This window comes from Rhinoraja longicauda, chromosome 37 (genome assembly GCF_053455715.1).
Source record: "Rhinoraja longicauda isolate Sanriku21f chromosome 37, sRhiLon1.1, whole genome shotgun sequence".
Lineage (NCBI taxonomy): Eukaryota > Metazoa > Chordata > Chondrichthyes > Rajiformes > Arhynchobatidae > Rhinoraja > Rhinoraja longicauda.
Genome location: NC_135989.1, coordinates 6,927,848 through 6,946,381, shown reverse-complemented (window position 1 = coordinate 6,946,381; position 18,534 = coordinate 6,927,848). Strand labels below are relative to the sequence as shown.

The 18,534-nt window shown below is 49.0% G+C and overlaps 1 protein-coding gene across 1 annotated transcript; it reads right to left on the bottom strand.

Moving 5' to 3' along the window:
- Positions 1 to 389: 389 nt before the first annotated feature.
- LOC144610521 (C-type lectin domain family 17, member A-like) lies at positions 390 to 16,996 on the bottom strand. The gene is made up of 7 exons (XM_078429296.1): positions 16,893 to 16,996; positions 16,096 to 16,215; positions 9,928 to 9,999; positions 8,353 to 8,424; positions 5,781 to 5,932; positions 4,067 to 4,176; positions 390 to 1,633 (listed from the first exon to the last, which is right to left on the bottom strand). The coding sequence occupies exons 1-7, from the start codon at positions 16,972 to 16,974 to the stop codon at positions 1,504 to 1,506; spliced, it is 738 nt and encodes a 245-aa protein (XP_078285422.1). The 5' UTR covers positions 16,975 to 16,996; the 3' UTR covers positions 390 to 1,503.
- Between the last annotated feature and the right edge of the window lie 1,538 nt (positions 16,997 to 18,534).

Sequence of the window (18,534 nt, the reverse complement as noted above, 5' to 3'; positions counted from 1 at the left end):
ACCCCATTCCTCCAAACCCCATTAGGCACGGGTCCCGCTTACTTTGCCTCATCACAACACCCAGGGTCAGAGTGGACGTCCATGTGCTGAATGTGATCCACATTGTCCCAGGGCCCAGTTGATCCCTTTGCCGGCTTGGCGACCAAACCTACACACAGCGCTCCACGCTTGGTCTTACTGAAGTCCCCGGGGTTGTGATCTCTCCTCCTGGGGTTTGATGCGACGCTGGTTCTCTCTGGGGAGGGTCAGCGGCTGAGACACGAATTAGAAATCTCAGAAAGAGCCACCAACCCGTCAGAACACGAAACTTAGAACATGTTATAACAGCAAGCATCTCTCCTGATCTCTGCGACTACTTGGCAGAAGAACACCGAGACCAACACACGCAGTCAAGCAAAACTCCTTTATTGAGCATCAATATCAACAGAGGCGCGCTCGCAGAGAAAGCCGCTCATCAGCGGTTTGTACAATCTTCAGTCTCCTCAGGTGAGAGGACCGTTCATCACTGTCCCCAAGGCACAGTTGTCTGCTGAACACCTGGGCCAGTGGGGGTAGGGAGGGAATGACTACTGCGACTGTAGGGGTAAGGACCGAGATGTTTTTCGGGTGGGCGGAGGGGGGGGGGGGGGTTGGAGGTGCGCTGATTGGTGAGAGGTGTGGTTCCTGTTAGAGATTTTGTGAGCGCATTGTTTTCCACTTGCTACCGTGTCGGTGACAGAAAATTAGGCCTGTTCACTCATGGAAGCCCAGTTAAAGTTGCTGCACGCCGAATAACATATTTAATGGAGCTTTGCACAGACAAGCGGCGGGATGAAGGAAGTGACCACATTAAATGCGAGTGGAACACTGACACCTGGTCCACTAGGTAATTCAGCAGTAATTCAGTGGGGCTTGCAGCATCTTTCAAGGACATGGATTGGCGACGTTTCGGATCCTGACCCTTATTCCAACACTTCTGCATTGTCTATTTCAACATGACTTCCCTCTTGAATCCATTTTACTGACTGTACGCCTTGGTTGTCGTCTTCCCCTCAGCTAACAATCATCTATTCTACATTCTCCTTGACCAACGTTCCCTTTGATCTCTCGTTTCACACCTTACACTTCCTCATCTCTGTGTCTCCCTCTCCCCGGATACTCGGCCTGAAGAAGGGCCTCGACCCGAAACGTCACCCATTCCTTCTATCCAGAGATGCTGCCTGTCCAGCTGAATCACTGCAGTATTCAGTGTCTATCTTCGGCGTAAGTCGGCATCTGCTGTTCCTTCCTCCACATTTCTGCACGCGGGCTTTTGCAATGCCGTGTTATGATAATGAAGCAATACGGAATCTCAGCAGTGGGCTTTAAGGTGGATGCAGCGGGGAGAGGAAGGGAGGGAGGGCGCGGCCTAAGCAGTCAAGTGGTCAATCTCAGCTAATGGTTGCGCACCTGATACACATGTGCGGGACATTTACAGCCAGGCGCACTGTCAGCTTTGCTCCCTCTGTAACGCCAGTGGAAAGGTCACTGCGCTGGTTGTTCACAGATGACGGCGTGCCTGGAACTGCATGGCCAATCGTGCCACGATCCATCTTTCTCGACCACTGCGCAGTCTTCCTCCTTATTACCATTGGGTTGATCATCCTGCCAAAACCTGAGGGAAGAAGAAGATATGAATGGGCCGTTGGATAATTGAGGAATGGACCAGTTCTATAGCAACATTTGCCGGAGGCTGCACTGACGGCTGGGTTGAACATTTAATGGAGGCAGTGTTACCGGAAAGATGGAAACCCCTGAGTGTTTCTGCAGGGACCACCATTCCGTTATGAAGCGGCTGCCATCTCGCTCCAAGACACTGGCGTGTCTCCTCTCGCCTCTCGCTCCCCACATTCGACTAATTTGTGTTCATTGAATCATAGAGTGATATTGCGTGGAAACGGGCCCTTCGGCTCAACTTACCCTCACCGACCAACATGTCCCAGCTACACTAGTCACATCTGCCCGCGTTTGGTCCATATATCTCTAAACCTGTCCTATCAAATGCACCTGTCTAACTTAAAAAATATATATATATTAGGAAGTCCCTGTCGCAACTACCTCCTCTGGCAGCTTGGTCGCTACATCCATCAGTCTTGGTGTGAAAAAGTGATCCCTCAGATTCATATTAAATCATTTCCCCTTCACCTTAAACCTATGTCCTCTGGTGCTCGATTCACCTACTCTGCCCAAGAGACTCTATGCGTCTACCCGATCTATTCCTCTCATCATTTTACCCACTTCTATAAAATCACCCTCATCCTCCTGCGCTCCAAAGAATAGAGTCCCAGACTACTCAACCTCTCCCCATAGCTCAGACCCGCTAGTCCTGGCAACATCATCGTAAATGTTCTCCGTGCACGCTCCAGCTTGACAACATCGTTCCCTTAACATGGTGCCCAGAACTGAACACAATACACCAACTGCAACTGCAACACGTGATGCTCGTTTGACGGCACTGGGCCTGTACTCGCTGCAGTTTAGAAGGATGAGGAGGGATCTCATTGAAACTTATCAAAAAGTGAAAGGCTTGGGTAGAGTAGATGTGGAGAGGATGATTTCACTCGCGGGAGAGTCTAGGACTAGAGGTCACAGCCTCAGAATTAAAGGACATTCCTTTAGGAAGGAGATGATGAGGAATTTCGTCATTCAGAAGGTGTTGAATGTGTGAAATTATTTGCCACATAAGCCCAGGTCAATGGATATTCTTAAGGAAAAGATAGATTATTGATTAATATCGGTGTCAAGGGTTATGGGGAGAAGACAGGAGAATGGGGTTATTACGGAGAGATAGATCAGCCATGATGTAGTGGTGGTGTGTACTTGATGAGACGAATGGCCTAATTCTGCTCCTATCCCTTCTGACCTTATAACATGATCTCCCAACTTCAAAACGCAATAATCTGACTGGTGAAGGTCAATGTGCCAAAAGCTTTGATGACCTTAACACACATTAACACAATCTACATAAACGAGGGACAATTTATAATGTTACCTAGCCAATTAGCCTATAACACTGTTCGGGAGTGTGGGAGGGAACCGGAGAACGCGGGGAACACACACGCCGCACGCAGGTCACGGGGAGAACGTACAAATTCCCTAGACAGCACCCGGAGTTAGGATCGAACCTGGATATCTGGTATTGTAAGGCAGCAACTCTACCGCTGCGCCTCCGTGCCGCCCTTCAAGGGTTGTGCAGTATTTCTCGAGTTGCCCTCATGCTAACCTTCCGTTTCCACTCTGTTCCTAATGTCCAAACTTTGGGTCTTTTGGGAACTCTTCTTCTTCTGTCAGAAGTAGGACCTCGACCCGAAACGTCGCCTATCCACGTTCTCCAGAGATAGTGCCTGGCCTGCTGAGTTGCTCAAAACACTTCATGTATTTTTTTCTCCGGAACAAAAAGGATGGAATTTCTTGGAAGCTGAGGCTCAACGGCGCAGGGCTGTAAGGGCTAACATTAGGAATGTAGCTATGTGGGTTTTATGGCAGGAGTGTAAAAGTTCCAGCTCGATTATATTGATGGGGCATCCTGGGGCATCCAGTTTATCAGCATGGAAGTGCAGTGTATGGCTGATCGCATCCTCTGATATCAGCAACCGGCGTTTTGAAGTGTTAAGAAGAACATCTTGCCATATGGACTGCCCTTTGTTCCCAAGAAAGAAGAGGACACGTGGGTCACGATGCACATGAAGGACACATAAAGATTTATAGGGCATTGTAAACTTGCCATATAAGCTAGCGATGGAAAAATACTGGCACATGTACTTAGGGTATCAAATGTGTGTAAATGAAAGCTTTCGGAGAGAGAGGCTACACTAGCTGCCTGAGCGTTTCTGAACGCTCCGGTGCCTCGGCTCTCTCGCACCTGGGTGAGTAGAATAAAGAGGTTAAACGAATTTGGTTGTCTGGCTATTCTGTTAATTGGTCATGAACTACAACAGGGCAACCTTCTAAATACTGCACATTTCTCTGAAATAAAAGAAAAGATAACACTAGACCTGAAAGACCACGAGTGTAGGAACCTCACAGTGGGATGCAAAGCGCCACTCACTTGACATTTGTTTCGTAATCCGTGCCGTCCACCCAGCGCCAGGTGCCTTCTACAGCAGAGTCATGGAGGCCTATCCAGTTGCGCACATTTGTGTTATTCCGGATATAATCCTGCCCGAAAAATAATAGTGATTCACGTGAACACATTTCTTCGTGTTCGTGGCATAAACAAAGATTTATTTGTGCAACATTTGTTTGACCAACAATGTGACCCACCTGTATTACACGGGTACATTGGCAGATTTGGATGTCCGGTAATGTGAGAATATATGGAATGAACAGAGACCGTTACCGGTGTCTAATCCCTCAGGTATGCTCCATCATGGAGTTATGAATCACAGAGTGACCAGTTCCCTCCTGCTCCCCCACTCCAAACCCTTCACGTAGCTGCTTTGGTCTCCAAAGTTCTCTCTTATTCCACGATTCTGGTAGGAGGTGAGGTGCTCTGAATCTTCTAACCCACCACTCTATCTCCAGGTCCCTCAGGTCGGCCGACTTGAGGCTACTGACTATCCCGCGGTCTAGGCTTAAGCTCAGAGGTGACCGCGCTTTTGCGGTTGCAGCTCCGAGACTGTGGAACAGCATCCCTCTCCCCATCGGATCTGCCCCCTCCATCGACTCCTTTAAGTCGAGGGTCAAATCCTATTTCTACTCCCCAGCATTTGAGGCCCTCTGAGGGGGCGCTGTGAACTGTTTATGTATGTGCTGTTATGTTTGTGTGCCATTGTGTGTTCGTTCTTAGTACCTGATCTGATGTACAGCACTTTGGTCAACATGGGTTGTTTTTAAATGTGCTATACAAATAAAATTGACTTGACTTGACTATGAAGGAATAAGTAAGGTGGGGCATTTCTGCCGTCTTCTTATAGACAATAGACAATAGGTGCAGGAGTAGGCCATTCGGCCCTTCGAGCCAGCACCGCCATTCAATGTGATCATGGCTGATCATTCTCAATCAGTACCCCGTTCCTGCCTTATCCCCATACCCCCGGACTCCGCTATCCTTAAGAGCTCTATCTAGCTCTCTCTTGAATGCATTCAGAGAATCGGTGACACAATCTTGCTGCGCCATTCAGAAAGTGATCAGGCCAAATATACGATGGGCCCTGTTGCCACTCAGCTGCGGTTTTTGCACTGCGGACATGCACTGTCAACTGTGGGACCTTATATAGACAGGTGTGTGCCTTTCCCAATCATGTCCAATCAATTTAATTTACCACTGGTGGACTCCAATCAATTTGTAGAAACATCTCAAGGATAATCAATGGAAACAGGATGAACATAAGCTGAAATTTGAGTGTCATAGCAAAGGGTCTGAATACTTATGTAAATGTGATATTTCAGTTATTTATTTTTAATTACTTTGCAAAAATTTCTAAATACCTGTTGTCATTTTTTATTGTGGGGGTATTGTGTGTAGACTGATGACATTCTCCGCTCTCCGCAACCCGTCGGTCTCCCTACTACGAATTCCTTCTCGCTATTTGTCGCACAGAATGAACAGATATAAGGAATGATACGACTCGGTGAGACAGAAGTGCTCGAGTCGAAGAGCCTTTGAATCATACAGCACGGAAACTGGCACTTGGGTCCAACGTATCCATGCCGACCGGGACGCCCATCTAGGCTAGGCTGACATTCCTAGTTTTGACCCATATCCCTTCAAAACTTTCCTATCCAGATGTAGGCGAATGTAATCATCAAATGGTTCTCACCCGCTCCTCCTTACTGTTAATGACCAGGAGTTCAGCTTTTATTGCGGCACAGATTTTTAGAGCTCCATCCCACGTCTCGTAATTTGATGAGAAATAATAAAGTCGTTGATTGAAGCAATTCCATTGGCCAAAGGCGAGGAGAGTGGACGCACCTGTGATGACATTTAAACTCAAATCAGAAACAATGGGCCACGACAGGGTCTCACAAACAATTCTCACTGCTCACTCGTATTTTGCGCATGGAATATATTTATATACTAGACCAAGTTGGGCCGAAGCCGCTCCTGCATTGGTGCAGCACCCTCTCCTCTCCCACTCCCCCCTTCCCCTCCCCCCTTCTCTCCCCCGTTCCCCTCCCCTTCCCCTCCCCCTTCCCCTCCCCTCTTCCCCTCCCTCTCACTCCATCCCCTAACCCCCTTATCCCCCCTCCTCCCCCTCCCTCCCTCAATTTATCCCAAAGAGGAGGAAAGATTCTAAGGGGAGTAAGGGGCACCCGTGGCTGACAAGGGAAGTCAAGGACAGCATAAAAATAAAGGAGAAGAAGTATAACATGGCAAAGAAGAGTGGGAAGCCAGAGCAACAGAAGATAACTAAAAAGGCAATACAGGGAGAAAAGATGAGGTACGAGGGTAAACTAGCCAATAATATGAAGGAGGATAGTAAAAGCTTTTTTAGGTATGTGAAGAGGAAAAAATAGTCAAGGCAAATGTGGGTCCCTTGAAGATAGAAGCACGGGAATTTATTATGGGGAACAAGGAAATGGCAGACGAGTTGAACCGGTACTTTGGATCTGTCTCCACTAAGGAAGATACAAGCAATCTCCCAGATGTTCTAGTGACCAGAGATCCTAGGGTGAAGGAGGAACTGGAGGAAATCCACATTAGGCAGGAAAAAGTTTAGGGTAGACTGATGGGACTGAAGGCTGATAAATCCCCAGGGCCTGATGGTCTGCATCCCATGGTACTTAAGGAGGTGGCTCCAGAAATTGTGGACGCATTGGTGATCATTTTCCAATGTTCTATAGATTCAGGATCTGTTCCTGTGGATTGGAGGGTAGCTAATGTTATCCCACTTTTTAAGAAAGGAGGGAGAGAGAAAACGGGAAATTATAGACCAGTTAGTCTGACATCAGTGGTGGGGAAGATGCTGGAGTCAATTATAAAAGACGAAATTGCGGAGCATTTGGATAGCAGTAACAGGATTGTTCCGAGTCCGCATGGATTTACGAAGAGGAAATCATGCTTGACTAATCTACTGGAATTTTTTGAAGATGTAACTAGGAAAATTGACAGGGGAGAGCCGGTGGATGTGGTGTACCTCGACTTTCAGAAAGCCTTCAAGGTCCCACATAGGAGATTGGTGGGCAAAATTAGAGCACATGTTATTGGAGGTAAGGTACTGACATGGATAGAAAATTGGTTGACAGACAGAAAGCAAAGAGTGGGGATAAATGTGTCCCTTTCAGAATGGCAGGCAGTGACTAGTGGGGTACCGCAAGGCTCGGTGATGGGACCGCAGCTATATACATCAATGACTTGGATGAAGGGATTGAAAGTACCATTAGCAAATTTGCAGATGATACAAAGCTGTGTGGCAGTGTGAACTGAGAAAGATGCTATGAGTTTGCAGGGTGACTTGGACAGGTTGTGCGAGTAGGCAGATGCATGGCAGATGCAGTTTAATGTGGATAAGTGTGAGGTTATCCACTTTGGTGGTAAGAATAGGAAGGCAGATTATTATCTGAATGGTGTCAAGTTAGGAAAAGGGGACGTACAACGAGATCTGGGTGTCCTAGTGCATCAGTCACTGAAAGGAAGCATGCAGGTACAGCAGGCAGTGAAGAAAGCCAATTGAATGTTGACCTTCACTACAAGAGTTGAGTATAAGAGCAAAGAGATCCTTCAGAGAGTTGTAAATCTGTGGAATTCTCTGCCTCAGAAGGCAGTGGAGGTCAATTCTCTGGATGCTTTCAAGAGAGAGTTAGATAGAGCTGTTAAGGATAGCGGAGCCAGGGGGTATGGGGAGAAGGCAGGAACGGGGTACTGATTGAGAATGGTCAGCCATGATCACATTCAATGGCGGTGCTGGCTCGAAGGGCCGAATGGCCTACGCCTGCACCTAATGTCTAAAAAAAAATATCAAAAATCATAATCAAGGACCAGTCTCACCCCGGTTACTCCGTCCTCTGCCTTCACCATCAGAAATGTGGAAACGCACACCTCTAGCTTCAGGGTCAGTTTCATCTTAGCTATAAGCATGTAACTGAACCATCCTGCCAACAACTAGAGAGTGGCCGTGACCTACTACCCACCTCATTGGAGACCCTCGGACTATTTTTAATGGGACTTTACTAGATTTTATCTTGCGCTAAACGTTATTCTCTGTATCTTGTATCTGAACACTGTTTGTGGCTCGATTATAATCATGTATTATCTTTCCGCTGACTGGTTAGAACACAACAAAACCTTTTCACTGCACCTTGGTGTACGTCACAATAAACTAAACTAAACCCATTCATATTGCGAATGATTAATGCTAGACGAGCAGTCCCTCCCGTGATCGCCATACTTACTCGCCCTCAGCAGTAAAATCGCAGCTTGAAGTTCGGAGAGTGAGCTGGATACATTCTCAAAGGTTCCTGTAACTGGAGAGGGGCAACAGTTTAGTTTATGCGGATCCCATTTTTCTTTCTTCCATGATTCACTCAGTCTCTGGCTGCTGCATTTTGAGGATCTGGAACATTGTGACGGCCTTGTTCGCATTAGCCTGTAAACAGAATCCAGTGACTGAAGAACGGTTAAATGACGTTGGAGACTGTTCGAGATGATCACCCATACAATTATCAGTCATGACTTATATTGACTGATGATCATTTAAAAAAATATGCTATGCTATGCTATGGTAAGCTTAGAGCTAAGCTAAGAGCTAAGCTAAGAGCTAAGGTAAGAGCTAAGCTAAGAGCTAAGCTAAGAGCTAAGCTAAGAGCTAAGGTAAGAGCTAAGCTAAGAGCTAAGGTAAGAGCTAAGGTAAGAGCTAAGCTAAGAGCTAAGGTAAGGCTAAGCTAAGAGCTAAGCTAAGAGCTAAGGTAAGAGCTAAGCTAAGAGCTACGCTAAGAGCTAAGCTAAGAGCTAAGCTAAGAGCTAAGGTAAGAGCTAAGCTAAGAGCTAAGCTAAGAGCTAAGGTAAGAGCTAAGCTAAGAGCTAAGCTAAGAGCTAAGCTGAGCTAAAGTAAGAGCTAAGCTAAGAGCTACGGTAAGAGCTAAGCTAAGAGCTAAGCTAAGAGCTAAGGTAAGAGCTAAGCTAAGAGCTAAGGTAAGAGCTAAGCTAAGAGCTAAGCTAAGGCTAAGCTAAGCTCAGCTCAGCTCGTCCGTGTTTGGAATATTGGAGCCAGGTTTAATTGTGCATTCAAGCAGGACCTGGGTAAGTCGGTATAGGGAACAGGGGGCTGCGGTGTCAGAGGAAGGCGTATATTGGACGAGGAGGATTGAAACTAAATTGATCTGATGTGTGCTCAGCGGGCAGTGTGGTTTATTCCAAGCTTTTCTCATGATATCCTGGTCTGTAGTCTACGAGTCTGGGAAATGACTGTAGGGACCTATATATTCATAAAGAGCATGGATACCATGGACGAGTTTAAGGCCAGAGGAAACGTTTTACAAGGAGGAGGTAGTTGAAGTCGGGACTTTCCCGACGCTTAAGAAAGAGTTAGACAGGTACATGGATAGGACATGATTTGGAGGGCTATGGGGCAAACGCAGGTGGGTGGGATTGGTGTAGCTGGGAAGTGTTGGCCGGTGTGGGCAGGTTGTGCCGAAGGACATGTTTCCATGCTGTATCACTTTAAGACTCTACGACGCTATGATCTGAGGCGTAACATTTTTAGTAAGAGGGTGGTGCACAAATGGAACGAGCCGCCAAAAAAAGTGATAGAGTCGATTTCAATATCGAATATTAGATACATTTAGACAGTATGTGGACAGGAACGTTTTGGAGGGATATGGATCAGACACTGACAAGTGGGAGTGGCTCGGTTAGACAAATTGATCGGAAATGAAGGTGTTGGAACGAAGAATTTGTTTTCCTGCTCTATAATCAATGACTCAGTAACTCAATTACAGAGATCCATCAGGTTGGGTCATCACACTCACCATTACTCTTCCATTGGGACAGTTCCATTGGAAAATCAGCATCTCGCCTCTTCATTTCACTCATCTGTATCACTGGAATGGAAACACCGATTTGGTCATGAGATCATGAGTGAAGGGAGCAGAATTTTGGCCATTCGACCCATCAAGTCTACTCCGCCATTCAATAATGGCTGATCTATCTCTCCCTCCTCACCCCTTCCCCCCCATAACATCTGACACCTGTACTAATCAAGAGTCTATCTATCTCTGCCGTACAAATATCCACCGACTTGGGCTACACAGCCTTCCATCGCAAAGAATTCCACAGTTTCACCACCCTCTGACTAAAGGAATTTCTCCTCATCTCCTTCCTAAAAGAACGGCCTTTAATTCTGAGGCTGTGACCTCTGGTCCTAGACTCTCCCATGTGTGGAAACATCCTCTCCACATCCACTCTATCCAAGCCTTTCACTATTCAGTATGTTTCAATGAGGTCCCCCCTCATTTTTCTAAAGGACCAGTGCCGACAAACGCTCATCACAGGTTAACCTACTCATTTCTGGGATCAGTCTTGTAAACGTTCTCTGGACCCCCTCACTGGACCCCCTCACTGGTGCTCAAATGTCGGACAGAATTCGCCGGCATCGCATCCCACGGCCCATTATTCGGGGCAGAGAACGCAGAAAGAGGAAGATTTAGTTAGAATTTCCTTAACCCCAAGTTTGGCCAATCTGGTCCAAATCATCCATTATTTATGGTTCATAATATCCCCTTTTATCTTGGCGGAGAGCGCATGCCACATTTGCTGACGGCTCAAAAAAACAATATACTGTGGCGGCTCCCAAGGATCGGGCCATACTTCTACCGACCCCTCGGCACGGGAATGGACCAGTCCAGGGAGGCGGTCCGGGACCAGGTATATAAGGACAAGGTTTGGGCGCCAAGCCATTCCGGCAGACTAGACCCGTCTGATAACCGAGGTACAATAAAATATAACGTTCCCGAAATACCTGGCTCCTTGCCTTTATTTCGGGCCTTCATCGACGCGCTACATTGGTGACCCCGACGGTCCATTCATTAGGATGGGCACAAAAGCAAAATCCGACCGCCCGTCCGGCTAGCAGGCCGACCAGGCCCCAGCTGTCGACGCGGTAGGAATCAAGCTCCCGACCTTCTGGACCACCCGGGCTCGCGTTTGGTTTTACCAAGCGGAGGCCCAGTTCCAGCTGCAGGGCATCACAGTGGATAACACCCGTTTTTTCCACCTGGTGGGAGCCCTTGACCAGGACACGGCCGAAGAGGTAACGGAGTTCCTCCAGGACCCCCCGGCCCACGATAAGTATGAAGCCCTTAAGGAGCTGCTGCTCCAAACCTACGGGCTAACCCGAATGGAGCAGGCCGAAAGGCTCCTCCACATGCCAGGCCTCGGTGACCGGCGCCCATCTAGCCTCCTGAAGGAGATGGTCGCGTTACTCGACGGGCACAGACCGTGCCTAATGTTCGAGTATACTTACCTGCACCTGCTGCCGGCCGACATTCGCCTGCAGCTCACAGACGCCTCCTTTGAAGACACCCGGGCCCTCGGCAGGCGCGCGGTCGCGCTGTGGGCGGCGCGCCGTGATGCCGTCAGTGTACTAAACGTCACTCGACAAGCGCCCGATTTTCTCCGGTCGGGCGGGGGAGCTGTGGAAGGAGTGACAGCTACGTCCCGGAGGCCTGCGAGATCGCCCCCGGTGGCCATTGCGGGTCGTGCACCTGCAGTCCCACACCAGCAGGCTCCAGCCAGCACCAGCAGGAGGTACTGGTGTTATTACCACCAGCGCTGGGGTGCGGCAGCCCGACAATGCTGCCAGCCGTGCACGTTTCCGGGAAACGCCGGGGCCGGCTGCCAATAGTCCCCGCGGTGGCCGGCCAGATTCACCGCCTCTTCGCCTGGGATCGGCGCTCCGGGGGCCGCTTCCTCGTGGATACCGGGGCGGAGCTGAGCATCCTGCCCCCTTCGCTGCTGGACATTCGTTCTGGGAAGCGGGGGCCCATCCTCACCGCGGCAAATGGGAGCATTATTCAGACGTATGGCGTCCGCACGGTCCACATCGTTTTCGGCGCCAGTCATATTACGTGGCAGTTCACGATCACCGACGTCTCCCAGCCGTTGCTCGGGGCCGACTTTCTGCGGGCTCATTCTCTCCTTGTGGACGTCAGGCAGCAGCGCTTGGTCCACTCCGCCACGATGGAGCCCATTGCGCTGCGGCTGAATGAGCCCATTATACGCCCGCTGTGGTCCGTGGACTCCCATTTCGCTCAGGTTCTGGCGGAGTTTCCCGATATTATGGCCCCGCAATTCCGGTCGTCGACCCGCAAGCATGGGGTGTTCCATCATATAACGACGACCGGCCCACCCCTCCACGCACGAGCACGCCGACTGCCGCCTGAGAAGCTACGCCTGGCACGACAGGAGTTCCGCACGATGGAGTCCTTGGGGATCGTCCGCCCTTCCAGCAGCCCATTGGCATCCCCACTCCACATGGTCCCCAAGGCAAACGGGGGCTGGAGGCCTTGCGGGGATTATCGGCGGCTGAACGTCGCTACCGCCGAGGACCGATACCTCGTGCCCAACATCCAGGACTTCAACGCCCATTTGACAGATCCCGGTCCACCCGGAGGATGTACCCAAGACGGCAATCATCACGCCGTTCGGACTCTACGAGTTCGTACGGATGCCGTCCGGCATCAAGAACGCCGCGCAGTCATTTCAGCGGTTAATGAACGGCGTGTGTCGCGGGCTGGATTTCCTATTTGTCTACCTTGACGACATGTTGGTAGCCAGTTGCTCGTGGCAGGAGCACTGTGCCCACCTCCGGCAGCTTTTCCAGCGGCTCAGCGAGCAGGGGTTGGCTATAAACCTCGCCAAGTGCCGCTTTGGCGTGGCCACAATCGACTTTCTCGGCCACCGTGTGTCCTCGCAAGGAGCGGTTCGCCTGCCGGACAAAGTAGACGCCATCCGCCGGTTTCCCCGTCCGTCCTCGGTGCGTGGCCTGCAGGAGTTCGTCGGCATGGTGGCCTTTTATCACCGGTTCCTGCCATCCGCGGCCCACATCATGCGGCCGCTATATGAGCTGCTGGCGGGCAAGTGTAAGACCGTCGTTTGGACCGACGAGGCGGTAACAGCCTTTGACGGCGCGAAGGAGGCCCTGGCTCGGGCTGTGCTGCTGGTTCACCCACGGGAGGATGCCCCAACAGCCCTTACGGTGGACGCCTCAGAGTTGGCGGCTGGTGCCGTACTGGAGCAACTCACGGACGGGGGTTGGCGCCCCCTGGCCTTCTGTTGCCGCGGTGAGGATGGGCCCCCGTTTCCCAGAACGAATGTCCAGCGGCGAAGGGGGCAGGACGCTCAGCTCCACCCCGGTATCCACGAGGAAGCGGCCCCCGGAGCGCCGATCCCAGGCGAAGAGGCGGTGAATCTGGCCGGCCACCGCGGGGACTATTGGCAGCCGGCCCCGGCGTTTCCCGGAAACGTGCACGGCTGGCGGCATTGTCGGGCTGCCGCACCCCAGCGCTGGTGGTAATAACACCAGTACCTCCTGCTGGTGCTGGCTGGAGCCTGCTGGTGTGGGACTGCAGGTGCACGACCCGCAATGGCCACCGGGGGCGATCTCGCAGGCCTCCGGGACGTAGCTGTCACTCCTTCCACAGCTCCCCCGCCCGACCGGTTCTGGGGGGGGGGGGGGGGGGGGGGTACTGTGGCGGCTCCCAAGGGTCGGGCCATACTTCTACCGACCCCTCGGCACGGGAATGGACCAGTCCAGGGAGGCGGTCCGGGACCAGGTATATAAGGATAAGGTTTGGGCCCGAAGCCATTCCGGCAGACTAGACCCGTCTGATAACCGAGGTTCAATAAAATATAACGTTCCCGAAATACCTGGCTCCTTGCCTTTATTTCGGGCCTTTATCGACGCGCTACAATACTCTATTAAAAAAATCATTATGCGGTTTGTAGAGACATCAAGAAGATATGAACAGTCGGATGGTACCGTTTCCGATGGGGGAGGGTGAGATCAGACAAGGAAGGGAAAACAGAATTTCAGCAAACAAGTTGGAAAAACTTTGATGGTTGGGAAGATATTCGGATCTATCACCGAGAAAGGAATGTCTGAACAATTAGAGAAACGTGGACTGATTCGCGAATAGACATTCTCAGTCAGCTGTTGTGAAAGTCCGCATGGGCTTGAGATTCGTTGTCGTCGTTTATGCCCCACTCTCTGGAGCTTTGAAGATGTGCTCTAAACTCTGGAGATCGTCCAAGCACATTAGAACAGTCCGTGGCTCTGGGTACCGGTGCTGGATATCAGATGAGGAGGAAATACCCAGCAGCTATTGCATCACCATTATGGGTCATCCCAGAGAGAGGAGACTGCCCTTCAGTGAAGGAACCGACAGGTGGCGCAACATGAAGGAACCTCCAATTACATGAAGGCCGAAGAAAGGCCCCGACCCGACACGTTTCCTCGCTATTCCTTCCACAAATGCTGCCTGACGTGCTGAGTTACTCCAGCACTTTGTGTTTTGCCCAACGGCATGAAGTTGCCTGGGGATGATGCAAGTGGTAATCGTTGATGGACAGATAAGAATTGGGGATCAGAGGTAGTGCAGATGCAAATGCTTGCTCCACATCCAGTTATGGTGTCTCTGCTAAACAAGGGGACACTCCGGACAGGCGGAAGGAAGATGCGGAGTTTTGCACGCAGCATAATTACTGATTAGATATAGGGTTAAGTTTATGTTTGTCATGTGTACCGAAATACAGTGGGAAACTGTTGCTTGCATGCTATCCAATCAAACCAGATAATATGACACGTGAACTAAATCAAGCCGAACACAATGTCAACAGGTAGAGGGAAGGGAAAGCTGCTTCTTAGTAACTGTATGAACTGCCCTTGACTAAACTGGCGAGGCCATTAACTCACACCCTGTGCCACACGGTTCTGTGATAACATTTTGGGATAATCTCACGTCGCCTTCCTTATTCTTGACTTATGCAACCTCCTGCCATTCAATAGACAATAGACAATAAGTGCAGGAGTAGGCCATTCGGCCCTTCATGCCAGCACCGCCATTCAATGTGATCATGGCTGATCATTCTCAATCAGTACCCCGTTCCTGCCTTCTCCCCATTGCCCCTGACTCCGCTATCCTTAAGAGCTCTATCGAGCTCTCTCTTGAATGCATTCAGGGAACTGGCCTCCACTGCCTTCTGAGGCAGAGAATTCCACAGATTTACAACTCTCTGACTGAAAAAGATTTTCCTCATCTCTGTTCTAAATGGCCTACCCTTATTCTTAAACTGTGGCCCTTATTCTGGATTCCCCAACATTGGGAACATGTTTCTTGCCTCTAACGTGTCCAACCCCTTAATAATCTTATATGTTTCAATAAGATTATTCCTGGGATATTTTGACCCAGCCGGTTCCTCACACGCTACTAAAGCACATCACCGGTGGCACTAATAAACAGGGGCAGAGGCCCGGAATATCTTATAACCCTTCCAGGATTTTCACTTCTCCAAACTTAGCTGCTCCAACTTCGTGTACTGGCTCTTCAAATACTGAGATTGTCGCTTTGGCGTGTTTTTTTTTTAAGGTCGCAAGATGCGGAATCTGGAATTGAAAGTATAATGAGCAACTTGGAGTGAAAAAGACCTGTGGCCCAGATTTGCATTGACATTGCATTACCGCCTACAGATACCTTCCACGTTTATCACGGCTAGCGTTACTCATGAAGACTGAATTAATATTACTCTCAAATGAATGCTTGCGGATTCATGTATGTTCCTCAATTAGCGAAGGAAACATTATTTTTTTTAAAGCTACACACACTGGGAATACAAAGTGAGACTAAGAAGAAAAAAACAGATGTCACAGATTTAGCAAGAGTGCACAAATGAATTTGTGTACATTTAATGGCGACGTTATTTCAACACAACCCGGAAATTCTATTTATTTCACCCATTGTGCTCCATCGCCTTCGTTGCAAACTTGTTTTCTATCTCAGTTCTAACGAACTATCTCAGACGTGAAACATTTGCTGTTTCTCTGTGCACAGATGGTGCTTGACTAACTGAATGTGTTCAGCGGTTTCAGGTTCTATTTTAAGATTGACATTACTGAACAACATTTCAATGTTTAAACTCACTCAGTATAAACGCAATACCAAGTGCCAGGCAGGACAGCAGGATGCAGAGGCCGAGAAGAGTGTAGACGATCCACGGTGAGACATTTCTTCGAGCGGAATCTTGTCGTTGGCGACGAAGTCCTACAACATAACATAACATAACATAACATAACAACACTTTATTGTCACTCGGCACAACACCGAGCTCACAAGGTCTCGGGGTAAAATTAGGCCATTCGACCCATCATGTCTACACCGCCATTGAATCTTGGCTGTGTAGGAATGAACTGGTTTAAATCGAAGAATGACACAAAATGCTGGAATATCTCAGCGGGTCAGGCAGCATCTCTGGAAAGAAGGAATGGGTGACGTTTCGGGTCGAGTCTGAAGGAGGGTCTCGGCCCAAAACGTCACCCATTCCTTCTCTCCAGAGATGCTGCCTGTCCCGCTGAGTTCCTCCAGCATTTTGTGTCTACCTTCCTCTGATTAGATTTGGCAACAGCCAGAGGAGCCGAGTGCAGTAGGCAACACCGGAATTTTAAACTTACCAAAAGCAGGCTGGACATAGACATGAGCAGGTCGTGGAGGTATTGCAAGTTGCACACAAGAAGCCCAAATATCAATCGCTCCCGTACACAAAGAGAAGGACAAACAACAATTCTTATCTCCCCCTTCTCCTCAACATTTGCCCACCCCTCGCCCTGCATTTCGGCTTCCATATTGTCGACTTCTCTGGTTAATTAAAAAGAAAGTGCAACTAATTCCAGCTCATTCATGTAACCGGGAAAGCACGATAAACAGGAGTTCAGTGATAGCACCTGGCTTCATTCTTTCCGGCTGATATCCATCACCATTGTCCCCTCCGACCTGAAACACAGGGAGATTTTCATAATCCTCCATTAACTCCACGTTACAGCAGTACGCTCTGGTCTTGAAGAGTGTAGAGACCAGAGCTACATAAGGAAGTGGTCAGAGTGAGTTTGAGCAGATGTCGTTTCGGACCTCACACTTCCTCGTGGTTCACTTTCAATATCCCGTGGCACAACAAACGAAGTTGCTGATATCATTGAAATCCAACCACTTCTATTTCGAGATGCTGGGTTCCAGCGACAATGCCCAGACATCGGGGAGCCAGAGGGGTCTGTCAGTTATGTTTTTGTCAAACGTGTTCTCATTCTAGGGGTTTAATGCTAATCTCTGTGCAGGTGTGTACGCCCACTGTTAGTGGGGCCCCAGGTGAAAAGTAACATCAAAAAGCCGACGGCTAGCTCGGCCTTTGATGCTTCACCATCATTTTATTGGAAGATAGACACGCAATGCTGGAGTAACAACGGCACAGGTCGCATCTCCAGAGAGAAACGAGCGACATTTCTGGCCTGGACCCTTTTTCAAAATGGCTCTGGCTGATGTAATACTACGCCCATGGATGCATGGGTCTGCACCGATGTTCACGGAGTCAGGGACAGATAAGACAAAGTAGTGCGATTATTGCCATGGCCACCTGGCATGTATCCATCACTCTAACTGTACTTCGTGTCCACACTCTGGGACGTTAATGCCGTATAATTGTGTGTTTGACCTGTACTCAGAATCTGGCTTTCACGTGGCGCTCAGTTGCCCTATTGGGTGGAACGGGACAGACGTACAGAACTTCTCGGAGAGCAGTTCCTCAAACAAGTCCGTTTATTCAAGGCCTTAATAGGTTTTTATACTAGGAAACACCCCGTGAAGATCAGTTTAATTTTCCTCGGCCTGGTTTACAACCTTCTATGCCATCTTTACTCCAGTTAGCAATGGCTTCCAATCAAAATAATTCTTAAATCTATTTATTCTCTCTCCAACTTGAATTTGATATTATAGTCAGAGAGTCATTAGCTTCATGCAAGCTCCAACGTTAAAGATATTGCAAACTGACCAATTATTTCATAATTTACAGAATTGCATCTTTTCAATGATATCATGGAATCACATGATGACATCGGCCTCTTCTATCGATTACTTTCTCGGTCTTCACAACGTCACATTATTCTACATGGTTTTCTCCTCAATACAACGCATCGCCTTTGTCGGCTGTGTAATCCGGTCTGATGTGCTGCGCACTTTATTCCATCGATTCTGTACTCCATTGCACCAAATGCGATAACATCGTTGATCAGTTATGCAGCCTATATAACTGTGGGAGACATCCAGTTGGATTTATTTTGTACTTTTCACGGAGAATAGAACCGAGTCAATCAGTAATGACCGTGTGTTGAAACGTTCAGCATTAAACTACGGTGAGTCACCTCACCCATGTCCGCTCTATCTCTCACAATGCGTAATCATATTGTATGAAATCAGATTTCATTGATGGTACTCAGCATTGTTTCTATCATATAATGCCATTGCCTGGATTGCGAGCTGTATTTCAGCCGCCCTTTTAGCGCGTAGCGTCGCCCATCGCATCAAGCTTGTAATCAT

Excerpts from the sequence above, each read along its gene's own strand:
- LOC144610521 (XM_078429296.1), bottom strand. The coding sequence starts at position 16,974 with ATGGAGGATTATGAAAATCTCCCTGTGTTTCAGGTCGGAGGGGACAAT. Across the intron at positions 5,933-8,352 it reads GATTTTACTGCTGAGGGCGA|GTGCGTCCACTCTCCTCGCC; the intron begins GTAAGTATGGCG and ends ATGTCATCACAG. Across the intron at positions 4,177-5,780 it reads TTAACAGTAAGGAGGAGCGG|GATTATATCCGGAATAACAC; the intron begins GTGAGAACCATT and ends TTTTTCGGGCAG.